Here is a 19,293-nt window from a genome sequence, read left to right as displayed (position 1 = left end):
AACTTTCCTTTGTAAACTGTTCCATATCCTCCTCCACCAAGTTTTTCGATAAAGTTATCTGTGATTCTTTTTATGTCTGCATACGAATATCTCGTTGGTTTGAGTGCCTTGTAATCCACCAAGAATTGCTCAATTTTCAATTCAATCTCTTTTTTCAGTTTGATTGAGCTATAAATCCAATATGATGCAATAGCAAGGAACACAGCAAGAAAAGGACCAAGTACTTCACCTGCATATCAAAGCAAACATATTTAGTTCTTTTGCCATAACCGAGAAAATGTTACGTTCTCTGTAGTCAAGATAGAAGCGAAAATTGAGCATAAATTCTCACCTGCAACTCTTAGTTTTGGCACTGAACCTATGAAACATTTGAAAAGAACTGTTAATTCCTCTTGCTTATGATTAACTCTTCAGACTATCAAGAAAACTCTATATAAAACTGTATTTATGTGTGTATATTTTTATGAAATTATTGCGGTGTGTTATATGTGTGTGTAATATAGAACCCATCCTACATATCATGAAAGTTTAAGCAAAGATATAACAGAAGGGTTAATTGATTAAAGTATAATTATATCTTCTCAAAAACCAACTCTGGAAAAATTAAAATTACCTTCAGATTTGCTGCTGTAGCATTCAGTACCATGCAGGATTGAACTGTCATTCTTCAATCTACAATGTTTGCCAGTGGATTCGCAATATCTACAAGATGGCCTGGACCATTCCAATTCACAAGGGATCAGACTGTCAGATACAATCCAAGCTATGGATTGATGAATGTCAAACATCTTGCTGCAGGATTGTAAGTCGAATTCGTATAGTGGAAATTCGGAATAAACTGCATAAACATCATAATCCTTACTGCTGAGGCAGGTTACGGGGTGTAGATAATAAAGATTATCTCGCTTGATTTTGGAACAGTTGAAGAAAGTGAAGTTATCGCTATAAGCATCTGAGAATTGGAATGGAGATGCGGATAAATTTAGAAACCGAATCAATTCTGGAAGGCAGCCGAAGACTTTAGATATATTGATTAATTGATTTTTGTAATCAATTTCTTTTATGGAAAACTGAACCGAAAATGGCAGGTTAGAATCCTTGATCGATGCCTTCACCGGAGAAGGTAATTCCAAGACCGTGTCTTTGTTTTGAGTGCAGAGAAGTTCAAAGCCAGGGTAGCCACAGTGCTGTTGATGGCGGTCTTTAAGCCTGAAGGGGAACCGGACGACAGGGCCATGGTGCCTGCACTTTTCTTCATGGCATTCATGTTGAACACTTGATCCAAGTACAACAAAGAGTGAAAGAAGAATGAGGTAAATGAGTTGAGGTCCCATCTCAGGGAAGAACAGTTATGAATTATTGGACCACTTCTTTATACTTCCACATTCTTAAAATTAGATTTTTAATGAAATTTGATAAAAGTTGATAACATGTATTGAAAAGTTGTAGGTCTCACAAAATACGTGATTAAAATTAATTGTTGACTTTGATTTAAGATAAAAATTTAGATTTTAATTCATGCTAAACTGGAGCTTAGTATTTTTTCACAGAGAAAAAACAATCATATCATACACTAATGAGCAACTTTACAACTGACTTGACTTGTATTTCTATTGGTCTCCATCCATTGAAAAGAATAAAAATAAAAATGGAATACCTTTTACCTGATCTGGCATTTTCACCCCCCTTGATTTGCCTTCACCTTCTAAATAAGGATTGCACTCTTTGATTTGATTGAGTGACATATTCTTTGCTTACAAATACATTTTTCTTTTAATTATACCTAAGTAGCCATTTGCGTTTCTAGCGACCTTTGGATTGTGTCATATCTATTAGGTCCCGTAGTGTCACGCAAACACTATGTCACGTTACATATATCGAAATCAATAAAGTAAATTTCAAGGAATTTTTGTCTTCAAAATATTACTCATTTAATTTTAAAAATATTTTTGGTTATTTTTTTTTTCCAGCATTACTGTTGTGGAGGGGAAAAGGAGCGACCAGAAATACTGCTTATGAATTTCTGGACCTTTTGTTTTCTTTTACAATTTTCTGTATTAGTAATCTTTTATGAAGAAAAAACAATCAAATCATAGACTAACGAGCTAGTGTACAATTGACTTGATTTGATTTGTATTTCTATTGGTTTCCGCCCATTGGAGAAATCAAATGTTTCCATTTACCTGATGTACCATTTCATCCCCCTTTCTTTCTTTCCCCTCTCTTGAGAATCTCTATCAATGAGAGACATCATGCTACTCTTTGCAATTTCAATCGTCTTTTTAATTCTTGTATTCTCTGCCAGTTATTGCGAAGCCGACTGTCCCCCTACTTCTTGCGGCAGTATCACAAACATTAGCTACCCGTTTCGACTTAGAGGCGACCCCAAAAATTGTGGCCATTCGAGCTACGAACTTGCTTGCGAGAACAATCGCACTATCCTCTATCTAAGTACAGGCAGATTCTTCGTGCAGACAATTTCTTACAATAACTTTTCAATTCGACTACTTGATCCTGGTCTGGAAAAAACAAGTTGTGCTTCATTTCCAATTAACAATCTTCCATCAGATTCCTCATTAGCATCGGACGATTCTGAGCCATATTATATTCTGGAATATAATCCTATAATATATATCCACTGTGAAGCTCCTGGAAAGTCTCCTTACTATGTTGATACATGCATTTGCAGTAAAAATATTTCGCTGCAGAAATATTCCTATCTTTTAGTCGGAGTTGGCGTCAGTGTTGCAGGTTTAGAGGATTCCTGCAGGATTGACGCGATGGCGTGGACTTCAAAAGGATTTCCCATAGGTTATAATGCCACCTGTTCAGACATTCAAGATGGGCTGGCTTACGGATTTGAGCTTATGTGGAACAGATTCTATTGCAGCGAATGTTTTGCAAAAAAAGGACATTGTTTTGTTAAAGATGACAATACCATCGGATGCTCACATTCCGGTAACATTCCCGGTCATCTACCGCCCAGTTGTATGTGGATTATTAGTCTAGCTAGTTTCTTACTTAAATTTTGCTGTGTAACAAAATGGAGGTGCATATTTTTCTCTTTGTTAAGTATATATTTATCAGTGAAAACAATTGGTTCCCACTTCCGAGTGACAGAATAAAATATATTGATAAAAGATTGGTTTACAAGATCCAACTTTTAGTTTTCCGATCTTGCTTTTATTTTGACTTTGCAGGTTCATTCCATTTCTGGTTGCGGATCTACTTAGGTGGGTATTCTGTTATCTAGACTAGGCTAATTTTTGTATTAAACGAACTATTGACAGTTTGCAGCCTTCGAGAGTTGACGGCTGGCAATTCTGAGAAAAATGTTATTATTATGTCCGAATTAGTTGTCATACGATGATTTTTTTTTCTATTAATATTTATTTGTCAATAGAATCTTTTTCCTCTCTGTTAAGTATATATTCATAACAATAAATGACTCCGAGTTTTATTTTGCTAATCCTGCTTTTGTTTTGAGTTTGCAGAACTACGATACATCTGGATTGGTCTGTGCTCTCTTTCTTTTCCCAGGCTAGCTTCATTTATAAGCAGCATTTTCTTGAAACACCTACCTTCTTTGTATTAAACGAACTATTGACAGTTTGCAGCCTTCGAGAGTTGACGGCTGGCAATTCTGAGAAAAATGTTATTATTATGTCCGAATTAGTTGTCATACGATGATTTTTTTTTCTATTAATATTTATTTATCAATAGAATCTTTTTCCTCTCTGTTAAGTATATATTCATAACAATAAATGACTCCGAGTTTTATTTTGCTAATCCTGCTTTTGTTTTGAGTTTGCAGAACTACGATACATCTGGATTGGTCTGTGCTCTCTTTCTTTTCCCAGGCTAGCTTCATTTATAAGCAGCATTTTCTTGAAACACCTACCTTCTTGTCTCTAAACTGTTTCATCTTTTGTTGATTTGCACAGTGTATCATATGAAGCTGTTCCATATCCTAGGTAAGAGATGAGATATTCAATCTTACTGCTAAATTGTTCTATATATTTCGTGTGGTAAAAGAGGACCCTTTACTAGTATGGATTCTAGAAACCTTTTTCTGACGCAATTAACCAGGGATGACAAATTTAGGGAGTATTTGTAGTGTGGTAATTTTGCTGAATCTCATTCTACAAACCAGAACCTTTTTAGCCAAAATATCCTTGTTTGGAAGAAAAAGTTTTCATGTCATTTTTTTCATCTTGCTTTTCCTCTTCAGGATGGATTCTTGCAGCAAGATTTTCTTGTGGCATTCTCTTCCTGTTCACATTGTTGGCATATAAATTTCGAAGGCGGCACCTCTCAATGTATGACAACATTGAAGAATTCCTACAAATCCAGAACAACTTCATGCCAATAAGATATTCATACAAACATTTGAAGAGTATGACTAAGAATTTTAAGGACAAGTTGGGAGAAGGAGGCTACGGCACTGTATTTAAAGGTCAGCTTAGAAGTGGCCCTTTAGTTGCAATAAAATTGATGGGAAAAAGCAAAGCTAGTGGACAGGAATTTATCAATGAAGTGGCTACCATTGGAAGAATTCACCATGTCAACGTGGTTCGACTCATTGGCTTCTGTGTTGAAGGTTCAAAACGTGCTTTGATATATGAGTTTATGCCAAATGGTTCTCTTGAAAAGTACATTTTCCCTCAAGAAGTTACAGTTTTCTTGAGCTACGGTAAAATCTTCGAGATTGCTCTTGGGGTGGCCAAAGGGGTTGATTATTTGCATCGAGGTTGTGACATGCAAATTCTACATTTTGACATAAAACCACACAACATTCTCCTCGACCATAATTTCATTCCTAAAATTTCCGACTTCGGGCTAGCAAAATTGTATCCAGCGGAAGAAAATATGGTATCACTAACTGCAGCAAGAGGTACAATGGGATACATGGCTCCAGAAATGTTCTATAGAAACATCGGAAGAGTTTCTTACAAATCAGATGTTTATAGTTTCGGAATGCTGTTGATGGAAATGGCAAGTAAAAGAAGAAATTTGAATCCGTCTGTAGAAAATATAAGCCAAATTTATTTCCCTTGTTGGGTTCATGACACGCTCAACAAAGGAGTGGAAATTGATTTGGGGGATGCTTCTTTGGATGAAAGAATAATGGTGAAGAAAATGACACTTGTAGCCTTGTGGTGCATACAGATGAAACCTGACGATCGTCCTTCCATGACTAAAGTTTTAGAGATGCTTGAAGGAGATGTCGAGTTGTTGCAATTACCTCCAAAGCCATTCCTCTCTCCAGAAGAAATGCCGGAAACAGTGATATAGACATGAATTATAGGGAGTTTCTGTTGTTGTCTGGTAGTTTTGATTAACAAAACAAGTCTAAAGCGCATTGAAATTTGGGGTAATATGATATCAACTATGACTTGTATCAAAGTGCAATTGCATCGAATAATTATGGATTGCTAGTTTTAATGATTAATGTATTAGTTGAATTGATATGTTTATCTATATAATGCAACATTAAAATCACATTAATATGTAATAATCTATCGACGTTGAAATTTGTTGGAATGTCCATTTTGATAACCTAAAACGCTTTTTAACTCTATAAAAATGATAAGTTGCAGGGGAGATGGACAGTCAATCAAACTCCAGGGTTGAAGTTGACTTTGGTTTGTAGTGGAAAAAATGGTTCGATATAGATCCATTAGAAGTGTTGATTTCCCATATGTGAAGTTGGAATTTATAGCGTTGGAAGAGTGAACCCAAAATATGTACAAGTACCACTCCACAAATTATTGAAAGGTAATGTTTCTTGGTATTTGAGAAGACATTGTGTTGAGCTATTGTGTTTGACAAGCTAAAGTTGTTGGATAATTTATTGCTTTAAACCACTGGATCTTTCATGTTAAATTATCAAGAAATATATAAATTATGGTGGAAGCGTATCTGAATCAGACATAATTACTTGCAATAATTGAATCCTACAGCTTGGTCTTCCAAATCTACACGTAGTCTCCTTTATTCTCTGTGATGGGATGCAGAAAAGAATGAACAATACAATACTTTCTCTACGTGTGATTCGGGGACCATAACTATTTATATAGCAATGCCCTTTGACCTACTTCGGCCCATCATAGAATTAGGACTGGGGCTCGGTCTCTACACATATAGAACCCACACTTTAATTGGATATAATAAAGCTCAAAATCGAATCCTTATTAGATCACTTTTAACTGGGCTTAACTGAATTTGATAGCCTTTAATTTAACACACAATTATTCACACATATCAGCCCATCTAAGGATTAAAGATCCTTACAAAAGTCACCTTAAGGTATTGTTTAAGTGCATAGTGTTTGAAATGCCACTACACGTCAGCCTCAAGACCTCATTTAGCCCACGTATATTTCCCATCCTTTCTTTATTAAAATGAAATATATGACTGTTATCTATCACATCAAGTCATCAAATTTGAATTTTTATCTCTTGTGTGGAGCCCGTAACGAATATATTTTTCATTCTCATTCTTCCAAAAATAGAAAACAAACGGGGCCTCTATTCAACTCGTTATATGAGGTCGTGAAGCCAAACTAATTGTCCCTTGATTTTCCTAGCTAGGCATTTAGCTCTACTTGCATTCATCCTCTACAAGATCATCCCTTCTAGGCCTAGCAAGGTTTGCACTAAGTGTTTTGACTGAGTGACATATTTTGTGCCCACAAATACTATTTGAATTGGGTTGTGACTTGAATTCTTGTTGAGTATTTGATTGGAAATACCATTGAAAAAGTATTAAGAATTGGTAGTAGATTTGAAGATGTCTTAAAAGAGTCCAATGTGAATTTGACTCCTATTTCATTCCAAATTCTCCATTATTAGTTTTACCGATTGTATTAGGACTTTACTTTATATTGAACTTTTCATGTATTAATTCTTTTAGTATGTTAGAGATTCTTTGGTTATAAATATGTGGTGTACAACACATATTAGAATTGAGTAATTGTCCAATTAATTATTGGTCCGAAGAGATTCTTTGTAACTCCTTACTATTGATTATAGTGAATTTTTCACGTCTGCTCGTGGTTTTTCCGGATTTGGATTTTCATGTAAATCTTGTTTTCTTTGTGATTCATTATTTTTATTTTGCTCATATTATTCTTGTCTTTATTATTTCGCCCGGTTCTTAACAAGTGGTATTAGAGGTGAAGGTTTTTTAGCAGGTTCTTGGGAGGTCCAAATTGGATACTAAAGAGAAGTTGAAACAAGGCCAATTGTTTCAGGGATGGCAACCATGAAATTTGAGATATTGCTTTTGGATCGCAGCAGTAGATTCTCTTTATGGTAGATCAAGATGATATCGGTTATTGTTCAATTGGGTTTTGACGATGCTTTGTTGGGGATAGATAGAATGCCTGCAGAAGAGAAGCAATGGAAGGATCGAAAAGTCCTATCACAGATACATTTTCATCTTTCTAATCAAATTCTTTAGAATGTGGTAAAGGAAAAAAGTTCCGCTAGGTTGTAGTTAAAATTGGAATAGCTCTGTATGACAAATAGCTTGATAAGTTACACTTGAAGCAGCGGTTGTATTCTCATCGCTTGACAGAAAGTGGATCTTTGAAAAATCAGCTATCGGTGTTCAAGGAATTATGTTCATTACTACCTTCATATGTGACTTTTAGAGATACCATTCTCTATAGTTAGGATATTCTTACTATTGACTAGGTATATGATCGCTTTATTCTAAGGAGAAGATGAAGCATTTGATCGTCGAATTTGAGGCAAAGGCAAAGAGACTTGTTATTTGTGAGAGGAAGAAAAGTGGTCATGGAACGGGCAAAGTCAAGGATAGCAACAATAATGTAGTCTATTGGTATTGCAACAAGAAGGACACATGAAAAAGGATTGCTATTAAAGGTGAAACAGGTTTGCTACTATAGATCAGAAGGGACAAATAGGAAATTCCAATGATTCTAGTCTTGTTGAAGAAGCTTGTAGTAATGGAGATCTTTTGGCAATTACCAATGGTGCCTCCAAACTTGAAGGGAATTGAATTCTTGATTCAGCTTACATTTTCATATGTGTTCAAACCGGGAGTGGTTTTCTTCATATGAAACAGTTACAAAGGTTTCGTGATGATGGAAATTAATGAGCTTTGTAAAATAGCTGGGATTGATAATGTTAAAATCAAGATGTTTGATGGGCGGTTAGGACGTTTGGCCGAAATCTAAACAAATTGGTGCCAAACCTATTCTGCCTTCAACAAAATGGTTTCAAGTCTGGTCGAATTATAACAAGTGGTATCAAAGCACTTGTGTCCAATTTTATTATGGCAGATTTTTGTTTGAACGTTGGAGAGGAAGCAACGTAAGGAGTTGTGATCTTGCTGCTCAGATGGAGTTAGTTGTGAACTTGATGATTTGGTTGTTCGCAGTGATTCAAGCAAGTTTAGTGTCCAAGGTAATTCTACTGGTAAACAATGCTGGGATTCAGTTCAAAAATTGCTGAGTATGCCAAGAGGAGCTTGGTGGAAAAAGTGGAGTAATTTGGTTGACTATTTTATTTGGAGAATTTTGTTGGAGTCGAAAAGTTAAGTTTTAATCCTCGTAATGGAATTCATATCAATGTGGAGTTTCTTAGAATTGGGTTGTGCCCCGATTTCTTGTTGAGTATTAGAAGTTGGTAGTAGATTTGAAGATATCTTGAAGGAGTCCAATGTGAATCTGACTCCTATTTCATTCCAAATTTTCCATGAATGATTTTGCTCATTGTATTGAGGCTTTACCTCATATTGAACTCTTCACATATTAATTCTCCTAGATGTTGGGGATTCTTTAGTCATAACTATGTGGTGTACAAAATATATTGGAATTGATCAATTGTCCAATTAGTTATTGGTCCAAAGAGATCCTATGTAACTCCTTACTATTTATTATAGTGAATTCTCTGCCCCTGCTCGTGTTTTTCCCTGATTTGGATTTTCATGTAAATCTTGTTTTCTTTGTGATCCATTGTTTTCATATTGCTCCCATTATTCTCGCCTTTATTATTTGGACATATTGTTATCAAATACATTTTTTAAAAAAAAAAAATTAGACCAAATGGCTAGCCATATGGATTTTCAGATATCGTTTGACTTGAATTGTGTCATATCCATTAGGTCTCACTGTGTCGCATAAAGGTTATCACATTGTGTATAACATAATCATGAAAAAGTTTGAGTGCCACTACCCACATTAAAAAATAAAACAAAATTACACCACTTGCCTATTGGGAAAGTAAGAAGAAAAATTCACATCGATCGATAGAGATATTGTAGAAAATGTATCAAAGGAAATTGGAATGCTACACCAAATAGATTAATATTTGGGATGGAACCCCAGTATCCTATTATTGGTATTAGAGTTAAGGCCCAAGACTTTGTGATAGCGAAAACATTAATGGTTGACTCTCAAGATGATTTAATCCATATAAGCAATTTATGACATAGTCAAAGAATTATCCCTTGAAGGGGCAAGTAATCCTTCCCGTTTTAGGGAAGAGTAACATGTGAATTATCACTTAAAGAGATTCACTGATGTTCCGTTGGATGGAGTATTGTTAATTCTTTGGATCATGCAGACAAAATCAAACATTAACAAGATAGATAATGTAATTATAAAAAATTGAACTACTTTGTATGATAAGTTGATGTTGATCTCGAAAATTGGACCTTCCACGTGGCCAACCGATAGCTACTCCACGTATTCCTCCCTGCGCATAATCAACGCACGGTCAGACGCACACGACCGGGACTAGCGGGGGTGGTGGCGGTCGTATACACTCCGACGGTCAAGTCAGGATTAGGTGGTCGGAACAGTACCCAGGGGTTGTGCAAAATAATAATAAGGGGGAGTAGAAAATACATAAACTTGCTATGGAGTGCTATGTAGTAAGAGTTTCATTACCTTTACCTCTTGCCAAACCTTGGGTATTTATAGGTGGGATGAACCGTTGGATGTGGGACATGTGTATGCATTTGACGGTATGAGGCGTCTGCTCATAGGCGTCAATCAGCCGCGTCTGTAGAGTGGGCGGGCAGTTTGTTTCTCCCGAGTTGAGTTGACATAAAGTTGATAAGTCACATCAACTAGCCTCATAGAGACGTCAAATCAATATAAACCTTAGATGCACAGAGGATCTTGGAAAAAATCTCTTTCTGAAATTGACTGCGGATCTTCTGACAGAGGTTCACTTCGCCTCGGCCTCAGGGGCAAGGGCGCTTCGGTCAGTTCAGCAGGATCGTCTATGTCTCTCAGTGTGCTACTAGGTTGTTGACATTGGTGATATCACTTCGAAAACACTTCGGATGGGTGTCTATCAGGTCGGAATGTGTGGTGGTTGGCATTCCGAAGCGGTTCAGATAATAGGGGCGTAACAGTGTCCCTTAAATCCAGGTGTGAATATTTATATCATAGGTGAACTTGCTCTCCTGATCGGATGTGTATGTCTCGGTACTGGGGACGGCGACTCGTGGGAGCTTGGGGGTCGATCTTTTGCAGTAACCGAAGCCATGATCTTAGGCAGATGCGTCAAAGTTTCGTTGCTGCGTAAGGGAAACAATAACCGATGTGAGGTCGAAGCGCTGCAAGACAGGACGATTAGTAGGAAAAGAGGTTAACGCGACGATCGAGGCGATGACCCACAGGGGACTCGCGTCAGGCGCGTGAAGGCTGTGCGAAGTTGAGTGAGGAACTCATCTGCCACCGGTGCGCTGACCCGCTTGGGATAACACGTCGGGAGATGGATAAAACTTTGTGAAGCTTGGGAGGGAACGCAGCGTCTGAGGTGATGACCCACAGGGGACTTTGCGTCAGGTGCGTCTAAACTTTGTAAAGTTGAGTGAGGAGCTTATCTGCCACCGATGCGCTGACCCACAGGGGCCGACGCGTTGGGAGATGACTAAAACTTTGTAAAGCTTGGGAGGGAACGCAGCGTCCGAAGCGATGACCCACAGGGGACTTCGCGTCAGGTGCGTCTAAACTTTGTAAAGTTGAGGGAGGAGCTCGATTCGAGGCGATTCAAACATCAAATGATTTGACAACTGTTGCATATTTCCAAGGTAACAGTTGGGTGCCATGCCCATTCTCTTAAAAGGCTGCTGCGGCTACTTATTATTGACGGCTGGTGGTGACTGAGGTGACGCGTTTTAAGCGAGCGTGAAGGTCACAGTGACATCTTGGGCGTAGATCAAATCTGGCGTTTCATTTCAATGGCCTAGATTGAAGATGCGAAGAACGGTTTAGATCGATCGCATTTGAATTTAACGGTGGAGATCGGATGGATCTTTCTGTAAAAGGCGGACTCTGAGCTTTTCTTAAGCTTTCTACCCTTGCGAAAACAAACAATACACTTTGCTCTCAAGCCATTTGAGGTTTTCGGCATTTTCAAAGCAATTCCGGCGAGAAACACCAACATTCGGCGACCTGACACCATTCCCGGCTAGGAAAATCTTCAAACTCGTAAGTTTTAGTACCTTTTAGGATTTTTAAGTTCTGAAAAATAGCTTCTGAGAGGAGTTCTAGTTCGGGGAAGGGTTAGAATTAGTGAGGATGGATGAGCCCATTGTGGCGACCTCCTCAGAAATAGCCGAGGCGATAATAGGGAGAGAAAATATATGGAAGCGATCGGATAGCCCAGCAGATACTTCTGTGCACTGGGGGGGCATCGGACTACCCATCTAAATTAAGAGAGGCTGACTTGGAGAGGCAGAGTACCGGATCCCTGATAGCATAGATTTAATCCTCCCCGGGCCCGAAAAGAGGGCATGCTACCCTAGGCCAGGTTGTGTGGCCATTAGCGAGGCGATCCTTAGGGCCGGACTTAGGTTGCCAATTCACCCATTCTTTAGGATGGTGCTTAGATCCTATGGGCTAGCCTGGAGCTAAATGGTGGGCTCTTGGATGTTGTGAAAAGAGGCATCATTAGGGGTGGAGATGCCCCTCTCCGTCTTCTAGACCCTTTACATACCTAAGGTAACTGCCGGGAGGATAAGACCCGGGGGTGGTACTACCTTACTTCATGGGGTTCCCACACTCCATTCGTACTCGATCTGTTGAGCTCCATCAAAGAATGGAAGAGCTCGTGGTGCTGGGCCGCAGGGCGATGGGACACGACGAAGGGGGACCCCCTGGCACTTCTTATGGTCCTGACGAAGTATTCAACACTTAGTGAATATAGTAGTTATTTTTATTTATATTTCTCTTCGGTTCGAATCGTGCATAATATTTGCATTTCTTTTGTAGGTGCTCTTCCTTGGTGCGAGCTATGATCGGAGGACTTCGATACCATCTGCATCATCTATCAGCTGCCTCAAAAGAAGAGATCTTACCATAGGCTGATCCGATAGAACATTCACTTCGTTACCTACGACCTGATGGCATCCTAAGGTAACTGGACCGAAGTCTTTACCATTTATTCCGAACTCCTAATTCTTGTACTAATTCGTAATTCGTTCTTTGCAGACAACTTTAATAAGAAGATGCCCGTGCGCCCCTACTTTAAGACCATCCAGAGGATGATGGCAGAGGCACGGGTACTAAAGGCCTTCTCCTCCTCCTCATACAAAAAGCAAATGGAGGATCTGGTAGACGCCAGTAAGAGGCTTCAACCTCCGACGGAGGAGGACGTATCGGAGGACCCGGAGGCTGACCTTCGGAGGAAGGGCAAGAAGAGCGCCGCCCCTCCAAAACGCCCAACTGTGGCGAGGCCACCCCCTATTTTGAAGCAAACCACAATTCCAACTGGGGTGGCCATTCCGGAGAAGAGGTCTGCTCCATTTGAGGCCGCCACTGCCCCAGCTACAACACCACTTGTTGCTGTGCCAATTGCTCAAGTGTCGAGGTAGCAGAAGAGGAAGAGGCCCCGTCCCTCTAAGGAGGTCGACTTTTTGGGCACAAATCTGGAGGAGCCGGTGAGGGAAGTGTTGGAGGCCCTTCCTCCAGAAACAACTGCAGTGGCGGTGGTCCACAGCAAATACTGGACAGTGGAGTAGAGGGACCACACCGCCTCGTGCATAGCTGAGGACTTGGTGGCTGCCAATAGTGTCTGCGTGGCTCGGGCCCTGAGTACAAGCATCCAACTCGAGGGCCTGGTGAAGGATCTGAACTCCAAGAGGGAGGACCTCGCCAAGCGCCTCGAGGAGGCGATGCACTATGGGGATGCCGTGCGAGAAGCCCAGGCCAAGGCCACGCAGGCGGAGGAGGGAAAGAAAGAGGTCGAGGCCCAGCTAACTGTTGCCAAAGCAGAAGTGAAGCAGCTGAAGAAGGAGTTATATGAGGTAGAGTGCCAAGTGGCTGCTGTGACTCGGCGACTTGATCATGCCAACGAGCACCAAAAGCTCGCCACCGAGGCTCTGGAGGCCTCAAACAAAGAGAAGGCGGAGCTGAGGCAGAAGGCAGAGGCTCAGTCTGAGGAGATTGCCTCCTTGAAGGAGGAGTTGAAGTCTGCAGGGGAGGTGGCAGTTCAGAACTTCATTGACCATTTCGAAGACCATCCCCTGTATGACGACTTCGCCAATTTTTGGGCCTCTTGGAGTGCTCAAAGCTTATTGGGTCGGCTGAAAGAGGTCCACCCCACTTTGGACATCTCCTCATTGGAGGCAGAGTTCGGGAGGACCAACTGGAGGTCGGCCTGATAGGCTTGCTGAGGAAGCTCCCGAGGCCCTGGAGGTGGCCGATGCAGAAGTCCCTCCACTAGAATAGGGCCATCTTTTGTAATGGCTTCGGCCTTCTTGTACTTCAGTTCATTAAATGAAATGAAATTTTTTGCTAAGTATTTGTGCTTCTGCTTTCTTACCTTTAAGATTTGTTTATACTTGTATGAATGACAAACATTAGACTAAGCGTCTCGTAACAATAACCAGTTAATAATTGAGGTTCGGACCACTCAAGTTAATATAAGTTGAATCGCTTAAGTAAACATGAAGAGTCTCTCAACGTTAATCAGTTAATAATTGAAGATCGGATCACTTAAGTAAACATATTGAAGGACTGAGGAAACTATTTACTAACCGATGCGGCACAGAACTAAAGTTTCATTACTTGAGATAAATTACACCACACTTTACCAAGGCAATTCCCGCACTTAGTAAGCTAGGGAACTTACAACTGAGACCATATTAGAACAATTGATTCATTAGACCATATTGAGATCGGATTGGAACAAAGGCTCATCATTGATAGTACTTCCTCAAGTGTTCGATGTTCCACCGATGAGGCAGTGCCTTTCCTGCCATGTCTTCAATTTCGAAAGTACCAGGTCAGGATTCCATGCGGATACGGTAAGGGCCCTCCTAGTTCGGGCCAAACACTCCTGACCCGGTTAGTTTTGAAGATTGGAAGACTTTTTTGAGGACGAGGTCGTCCAGGAGAAGAGTTCTATTTCTGACCTTGGAGTTGTAATAGCGGGTCATCTTTCGATGATACTTTGCTAAGTTCACTTGGGAGGCATCCCTCCTTTCCTCAAGGAGGTGCAGTTCGCTTAAACGAGCCTCGTCATTGCTGATCTCATTGAAGTGTATCCGTCGATGTGATGGGACCCCGACCTCGATCGGGCTCATGGCCTCGACTTCGTAGGTCATGGAAAATGGTGTATCACCTGTTGCAGTTCGACAAGAAGTTCTGATAGCCCAGAGGACGTGGGGGAGTTCGTCAACCCAGACCCCCTTTGAGGTGTCAAGCTTCCTTTTCAGGGTTTGCTTGATAGTCTTGTTCACTGCTTCAACTTGCCCATTTGCTTGGGGGTGATGAGATGTTGAGAAGTCCTTCTTATGCCTAGTTCGTAGCATAAGTCTCGCATTTTCCTGTTGTCAAACTGCCTTCCATTGTCAGACACTAAGGAATGGGAAATGCCGAACCTACAAATGATGTTCTTCCAGACGAATTTGGTAGTATTCGCTACGGTGATCCCGGCAAAGGGTTCTGCCTCGACCCACTTAGTGAAGTAGTTAATGGCGACAATGGCGAAAGTTGCACTTCCTTTTCCTTTTGGGAGTGGACCAATGAAGTCAATGACCCACTTGGTGAATGGCCAAGGTCTGGTTACTATGGAGAGGCTCTGAGCAGGCTGTCTTTGTATGTTCGAGAAGTGCTGGCACTTGTCACATTTTTGGACAAACTGGCAAGCATCCCTTTTCAGGGTCGACTAGAAGTAGCCTTGACGGAGAACCTTGTGTACCAGAGCCGTTCCTCCGGAGTGATTTCCGTAGACTCCCTCATGGATTTCCCTGAGTATGTATGTGGCATCTTCGCCTCCCACACATTGAAGAAGCGGTGAGGCGAAGCCTCTCTTGTAAAGAGTATCTTCTTGCAAGACGAAGTGTGCAGCCCCTCTTCTTAACTTCCTCGCCTCACTTCTAGAAGCAGGCAGTGTTTGATCCTTCAGGTAGGCGATGATAGGCTGCATCCACAATGGGATGCCTTCTATCCATAGTATCTCTTCACCTCCAGAGGTGGAGGGCTTTGATAAGTGCTCAATAGGGATGACCTTTAGCAGCTCTGAATCCTTGCTGCTGGCCAATTTTGAAAGGGCATCTGCATGTACATTCTCTAGAAGGGGGACTTGAGTCAGTTCGAACCTTTCAAAATGAGGAACTAGGTCCAGAACCAACTTCAAGTACGCAATCATGCTACCATCTTTGGCTGCAAAGTTTCCATTGACTTGGTTCACTATAAGTTGAGAGTCACTGCTCACCAGGAGCCTTCTGACCCGCATCTCCTTAGCAAGTCTAAGACCTGCCAGAAGAGCCTCGTATTCAGCAGCGTTGTTCGAGGCTTTGAAGTCGAACCTTACTGCATAATTTAACTTGTGACCTTCCGGGCTTTCCAATACGACCCCTACCCCTGAGCCAGTCTCTCCTGAGGACCCATCTACACACAGTTTCCATGTGGGGGGCTCGGCTGGTTCCATTATCGCCTCCATTTCTGGAGCTTTGGTAAACTCAACCATAAAATCAGCAAGAGCCTGGCCCTTGATGGCGTGTCGAGGTCAGAACGTTAGATCGAACTCACTAAGCTCGATTGCCCATTTTAGCAGGCATCCTGATGCGTCTGTTTTCTGCATCACCTGCTTCAGCGGGAAGTTGTTGAGAACTAGAATTGAGTGGGCCTGGAAGTACGGCGTCAGTTTTCTTGAGGCTGTGATAAGGGCGAGCACCAGTTTCTCCATGTCTGGGTAGCGTGTTTCAGCTGAAAGAAGTGCTTTACTGACATAGTACACTGGCAACTGGCGCTCACTTTCTTCTCTGACTAGGACGGCGCCGATTGCCACGTCCGAAACCGCTAAGTACAGCAGTAGTGACTCATCCGGTTGAGGTTTCGACAAGAGGGGCGCCTCTCCGAGGTACTTTTTCAGCGCCTGGAACGCTTCCTCACATTCCGAAATCCATTGAAATTTCTTTCCTTATTTCAGCACATTGAAGAAAGGCAAGCTTTTATCTGTGGCCCTGGAGATGAAGCGACTGAGTGCGGCTATCCGACCATTGAAGCTTTGGACCTCCTTTGGTTTCTGAGGTGACCTCATCTCTAGTAAGGCTATTATTTTCACCGAATTTGCTTCAATTCCTCTTTGATTGACAATATACCCCAAGAACTGACCCGACGCAACTCCAAAGGTGCACTTGAGGGGATTCAATTTCATATTATACCTTCTAAGTATCTGAAAAGTTTGGTCGAGGTGACTTACGTGTTCGGCTGGCTGGAGGCTTTTGACAAGCATGTCGTCCACATAGACCTCCATGATTTTGTCAATGAGTTCGGCAAACATCATGTTGACCAATCTTTGATATGTAACTCTGAAATTCTTCAATTCGAAGGGCATGACTTTGTAGCAATACAGACTTCTGTCCATAATGAACAATGTAGCTTCCTCATCAGGTCGGAACATGGGTATCTGGTTATACTCTGAGTATGCATCCATGAAGCTCAGTAGTTTATGCCTAGTAGTAGAATCCAGAAGTTGATCTATTATTAGAAGTGGGAAGCTGTCTTTAGGGCATGCCTTATTTAGGTTTGTGAAGTCTACCCATACCCTCCACTTTCCGTTGGGCTTTTTCACCAGGACCGGGTTGGATATCCACTTCGGGTAGATGGCCTCCCTTATGAAATCACAGCAGCTGAGTTTGTTCACTTCATCTTTCAGTGCCTCGTACCTTTCCGGATTGAGGGCATGCCTCTTCTGTCTATGAGGGGCACATGAGGGGTTGATGTTAAGGTGATGACAACTGATTCTAGAATCTATTCCCACCATATCTTCATGCTTCCATGCAAAGACATCCAAGTTCCTTTTCAGGAAGCTTATCATCTCTACTTTTGCTTCAGGGGACAATGACTTTCCTATACGCAAGACCTGACTGGGGTCTTCTGGGTTGGCAGGGAAAGTCTCCAATTCTTCCATTGGGGTCGCATTTGGTTCGGAGTCAATTATTCAGGGATCTAACTCATCAATAGGGTGTCCTTGTTCAGGGGCCTCTTCCATGTCAACGTCTTCCTCTTATTCAGAGGTATGCCCTTATTCAGGGACGTCGAGCATTTTCATGTCCGTACTGATTTCAGCGGGAACCTCAGTTAGGATTACATTAACACTTCGGGGCTCGAACTTTTGCAGCGAGTTCAAGTAGCATGCCCTGGAGCCCATCTGATCGCCTCGGACAGTAGCAATTCCATGTTCGGTTGAAAATTTCATGCACAAGTAGTGGATGGACGTGACAGCCCAAAGATCTTTCAAAGCGGGTCTGCCCAATACTCCATGATAAGCCGATCTGTGATCTACCACCAAAAATTTCATGAAGTGCTGGGCCACTATAGGTGTCGAACCCATCTCGACAGGCAGAATGATCCGCCCTCGTGGGATGATGCTGTCCCCAGTGAATCCAAATAGTGGTTCGGTCATGGAGATCAACTCATGCTCAATTTGCATTTTGTCAAAAGTGGAGCCAAACAACATGTTCACGGAACTGCCATTGTCGACGAGCATGCGTTTTAGTCCGTTTCTAGCTACTACGGCTCTTACAACCTATGCATCACAATGGGGTGGTGAACCCCTATTGCGTTTTCCTGGGAGAAGGTGATTGGGGCCATCCTATCGGTTGATTGCGATTCGTTGACAATGTAAGTGATCATTTGTGGGTCCTTTTCTTCCCTTGTGTAATTTCTTTGGGCATTCCTGGTGTTGCCACCGACGTGGGGTCCCCCCAATGATGGTATCGATTTCCCTGATGACTGGCTTCCAAAAAATTGGGCCTAGTTTCTCTGTCTAGATTGACCTCGGTCCCTTAATTCTCTTCTCCGAGGTGATTGTTCTCTGTGCCCTCTCGCTCCCCTGCTCGAGGAGACGGATCTGCGAGGATATTCGTTCCTGCTGGAAGGGTGTGGGTTACTTCGATCAGGGCGTCGATTGGCGTCTCGGCACTCACTGGTGTCATGCCCATACAGTTGATGGAACGTACAAAACCTTGCCCCTTCCAAGGGTTTGTTTGACCTTTTCTTTTTCTTCTTCTTCTTCTTCTTATCAGCTCTTCCGGATGGTCCCGCTTCGGCAGGAGCATTCTCATATGCCAACACCGGCACTACATTCAATGTGGCCGAAGCCAGTGCCTGTCCGGACGTGGGAGCTATTGTGTGACCTGCTTGAGTCCATTGCTGAGTAACAAGGTGTGCTGCGGGTCCTCGACCTACCTGCCTCTGAGGCGGAGGGAGTCCCTGCACGGCACGATTGCGATGATCAATCACTTCTTCACTCACAATTTCTACTCTCATCATTTCCACCAGTTCGTCATATGTGGAGGGATTCTTGCTGCGCACGTCCCTCCACAACAAAGTGTTCATGTTGAACTCGCCTTTCAGGACCGAAAGGGCTTCTCTGTCAGTAACCTATTCACAGTATGTGATTTCGTCTGTAAACCTGGCGAGATAGCTTTTCATCGTCTCCCCAGGGGCCTGCCTCATATCTTGCAGGCGTAGCACTGGTGCCTCTTATTCTCTGCGTGACAGGTATTAGTTCAGGAATGCTTTCTTCAAGTCTGGCCAACTTCTAATGCTTAGGGGAGGAAGCCTACTATGCCACACTTCGACGGCTCCGCCCAGTGTTAAATGGAAGGCTCTGCATTTCAAGGCGGGCGAGACTCCCCTTAGGCTCATTTATGTCATGTACTTGGTGAGGTGCTTCTCCGGGTTCCCCTTTCCTTCATACTTGGGGATCTTAGGGGGCATGAAATTTGTTGCTATTGGGAAGCTTCGGACCCCCCTTGAGAAAGGGAGGTTATCATCATCATCGTCAATCT

The 19,293-nt window shown here is 42.0% G+C and overlaps 2 protein-coding genes across 2 annotated transcripts in view; one reads left to right on the top strand and one right to left on the bottom strand.

The window, feature by feature from the left end:
* The window catches only part of LOC111403702 (rust resistance kinase Lr10-like), a 1,789-nt gene extending 429 nt beyond the window's left edge, over positions 1 to 1,360 (bottom strand). Inside the window, exons 1-3 of the mRNA XM_023032303.1 lie at positions 614 to 1,360; positions 332 to 358; positions 4 to 229 (exon numbers count right to left, since the gene is read on the bottom strand). Coding sequence (XP_022888071.1) covers positions 4 to 229; positions 332 to 358; positions 614 to 1,334 — 974 coding nt within the window. The 5' untranslated portion in view covers positions 1,335 to 1,360. The remainder of the gene's footprint in view (positions 1 to 3; positions 230 to 331; positions 359 to 613) is intronic.
* A 742-nt stretch (positions 1,361 to 2,102) lies between these two features.
* Positions 2,103 to 5,421, top strand: LOC111390769 (rust resistance kinase Lr10-like). The gene is made up of 5 exons (XM_023015911.1): positions 2,103 to 2,958; positions 3,201 to 3,233; positions 3,495 to 3,515; positions 3,945 to 3,974; positions 4,232 to 5,421. The coding sequence occupies exons 1-5, from the start codon at positions 2,241 to 2,243 to the stop codon at positions 5,293 to 5,295; spliced, it is 1,866 nt and encodes a 621-aa protein (XP_022871679.1). The 5' UTR covers positions 2,103 to 2,240; the 3' UTR covers positions 5,296 to 5,421.
* The last annotated feature ends 13,872 nt before the right edge of the window (positions 5,422 to 19,293 follow it).

This window comes from Olea europaea, chromosome 1, assembly GCF_002742605.1.
Source record: "Olea europaea var. sylvestris chromosome 1, O_europaea_v1, whole genome shotgun sequence".
Classification (NCBI taxonomy): domain Eukaryota; kingdom Viridiplantae; phylum Streptophyta; class Magnoliopsida; order Lamiales; family Oleaceae; genus Olea; species Olea europaea.
Note: the sequence above shows the minus strand (reverse complement) of the source record. Positions and strands in the feature narration are given on the sequence as shown.

Bases quoted from the DNA above. Each gene is read 5' to 3' on its own strand.
- LOC111390769 (XM_023015911.1), top strand. From the start codon at position 2,241: ATGAGAGACATCATGCTACTCTTTGCAATTTCAATCGTCTTTTTAATT. The intron at 3,516-3,944 runs GTCTGTGCTCTC...TGATTTGCACAG, and splicing joins ACTACGATACATCTGGATTG to TGTATCATATGAAGCTGTTC. The intron at 3,975-4,231 runs GTAAGAGATGAG...TTTCCTCTTCAG, and splicing joins GAAGCTGTTCCATATCCTAG to GATGGATTCTTGCAGCAAGA.